This window comes from Cenococcum geophilum, assembly GCF_001692895.1.
Source record: "Cenococcum geophilum 1.58 unplaced genomic scaffold K441scaffold_63, whole genome shotgun sequence".
Taxonomy (NCBI): Eukaryota; Fungi; Ascomycota; class Dothideomycetes; order Gloniales; family Gloniaceae; genus Cenococcum; species Cenococcum geophilum.
This window is the reverse complement of record NW_027137621.1, coordinates 827,401-830,460: the sequence shown is the minus strand read 5'-3', so window position 1 is coordinate 830,460 and position 3,060 is coordinate 827,401. Positions and strand designations below refer to the sequence as shown.

Genomic DNA, 3,060 nt, shown 5'->3' with positions numbered 1-3,060 from the left:
ATCTAAGATTTATAGTAGTATTTTAGGAGGTATTTTTAGCGGAATAAGGAGTTAGAGTAATAACTTTTACCGTATATTATCCGCAAATAGACGGTTAAATAAAAAGATTAAACTAAATACTAAAGCAGTATCTAAAATATTATATTAATTACGTATAGAATAATTAGGTATTATTATTACTAGTTATATAGTTTATATATAATGTAACACCTTAAGAAGGAATAGGTATATTACTATTTAAAGCAAATTATGGATATAAGCTAAGAATATTGTTATTACTATAATAAGTAAAGAAGATAAGTAGCATAGCTAAAGAAAGAATAAAGATATTAATAAATCTTTATGCAGACCTTATAGAATTAGTAAAGGTGGTATAAGAAAGAATAAAAAGGTATTATAACGCTAAGAGATCTAAGGGACTAGATCTTAAGGAGGGAGATAAAGTATAGCTACTATATAAAAATTTCAAGAGTTAACGACTAAGTAAGAAGTTAAACTATATTAGACTAGGACCTTTTGAAATTATTTAAAGGATTTTACTAGTTACGTTTGGGTTAAACCTACTAGCTAAAATAAAAATCTACCCTATATAGTATATTGCAATACTAGAGCTAGTATACGGGAATATTAAGCCACTAATTTATAAAGTAGATATATATAGAGGATAAGAAGAAGACAAATAACAAGTTTTAAAGATTATTAGTTATAAGGACATCGATAACAAAATATAGTATAAGGTAAAGTAGATAGGCTATAATAAGAATACCTAGGAACTACTAAAGAATTTAAAAAATACTATAGGAAAGGTATAGAAGTATCGGAAGAAATTAGGTCAGGCAGTATTAATAAAGAAGGATTGCTAAAGAACGAGTTACCTAAGGGGGACTTAAGAAAAGCAGTTGCCGAATTACTTAGATCTGTTTTCTTCTTAACTAGAAAAGAATCTATTTTTTTATTACTAAGTTCCTACAGACCATATTTTATAAGTTTCTACTTTTTAAAACGGACCTTTTTATAAACCTTCTTAAGACGGAGTAATTAAGCGGACGCCGCGATATAGGCTTTAAGAGCCTTCTACTCTACGTTATGGGAACGTTTTAGCTTAGCAAGAGCCTAAGCTAGTTTACTATTTAGCTACGTAGTAGCAGATTAAACACAAGACCCTAAGATAAATTAATTAGGGAACTAGGCGACTATTAAGGGTAATAGGTTATATATACTTAGTATTAGAGATAAAGCGAACGTTATAGGATAAATAAATATTCGCTTTAGTGCACTCTAAGTAAAAGAATGGTTATTAGAAGGATAGACTTACTAATATAATATAAACTAACCCCTCTTTTACGTAACAAGAATATAGAGATAGTATAATTTCACTAAGCGATAATATTGCAGTAATAGTGCGAGCACGACGTTGGGCGTGTGTAGAAGAAGAGACTTTAAGTATAATAAGTAATAATATTAACCAAATTAATTAAACGGACATTATACCTCTAGTAAATAACTTAGAGATATTTTAAATCTTTAAGGACGAAAATAAAAAGGAGGGAGATAGTGTTATGGACGCTTTAAGTATAATATTATAACTACTTAGGGAAGAGTCGGAAGAAGCTAGTTAGTTAATTAAAGCACGGTCTAAGATAGAGCCAATAGAACTATGTAATGAGGAATAGTAACTAAGGTTATATAACGTACTACGTATTAAATAAAAGATATAAGAGAAACTTACGTACCTTATATATAAGACGTATATTACGTATAAGGAGGATTTTATAGGAGTATAGTTGTGTATTTAAGGACCCTTAGTCCCTACCTAGATAGTTCTTTCCTTGTAGTAATTCTTAGAATATAATTAGAGTTAATCTGTTAAGCAACCACTCCACCAGTTATTATTACGTTGTTAACTTTAATTCCTTTACCTATATACCTAGCATAATAATAAGCCTATCGTAGTTCTTGCTACAAGGTTCCGTTACATTAGCAATTATAGCTATCTCCTTTCTCTCCTTTCTAAGCCGCTCTTTAATATTCTTAGTCCTCTGCTTAGCCTCCTCTATAGCCCCCCTAGCGTTAATAAGTACTTTAGCCGATTTAGTAGTAAGGACCGATTCAGTAGAAAGTACTACCCGCTTCTTTTTTTTCTTAGCTCTCCTATCTGCAGCGCCATTGCGAAGCTCTATGTTTGCTAGCCATAGTATTTCTATACCTTTATCTATTAAATCTATTTGGCTTATAAGCTTCCTAATAATAACGTTAATTGCTTTAGAAGTAGTATTTAAATAATAGATTATATAGCTGTACCGAGCTCAATCGGAATGGCTTTTTAGAGTCTTTAGATATAGAGGTGAGGATAAAAGCGTTAGTTCGTTTAGCTGAGGTATATATAGTCGCGCAGAGGAGGGTTGCCCTATAAGGCGTTAGAGGACTTAATTGGGATTAAAAGGAAAGAGGCCTACAGCTTTAAATGCACTGTTAATTAGTTTAGGTGTATATATTTAAGGCCTAATCTTACCTAGGATCTGGAGAAAGTAGTCTCTATTAATACTAGTAATACCGCGAGCTGCGTATTTATTAACTTTAGCTGAATATAGGCGCTTAACCACTAAAAAGATAACAAGATCTAGAGGCTGTAGGAAGTGGGTTAAGTAAGGTGGAAGATATATAGGAATAATCTTATACTTCTAGCAGAACTCTATAAACTTAAGATTAGTATAAGAGCTGTGCCTATCTATAATAAGTAATCGGTGGCTATAGTATTTAACGTTTGGGTTATTAATTCTAGAGGTCTCTTATGCCTCTATTTGCCGAGTATAACGCTTAAAATATTAAAGCTACTTAAGACCCATTTCTTTATTTAACTAGCCATTCTCCGTTATTCTAATTAAGCACTCGCCTATAGCTTCCTTTGCTGTTTCCTATAGTAAATCTGTATACTATTTCCCTTTAAAAATAATAAATGGTGGAATTATTTGCCCATGCATACTAATTGAGTTAATTTGGGTAACCTACTCCCTATTGCCGTTAATCGTCTTAAAATTAATAATTCTGCCTCTTAATATA

The 3,060-nt window shown here is 31.3% G+C and overlaps 1 protein-coding gene across 1 annotated transcript; it reads right to left on the bottom strand.

Moving 5' to 3' along the window:
* Positions 1 to 2,495: 2,495 nt before the first annotated feature.
* On the bottom strand, positions 2,496 to 2,681 carry K441DRAFT_586870 (uncharacterized protein; the record flags this gene model as incomplete). Its single annotated transcript, XM_067644652.1, has 1 exon — positions 2,496 to 2,681. A coding segment is annotated over one exon (186 nt), but the record flags the coding sequence as incomplete, so codon positions are not given.
* Positions 2,682 to 3,060: the final 379 nt, after the last annotated feature.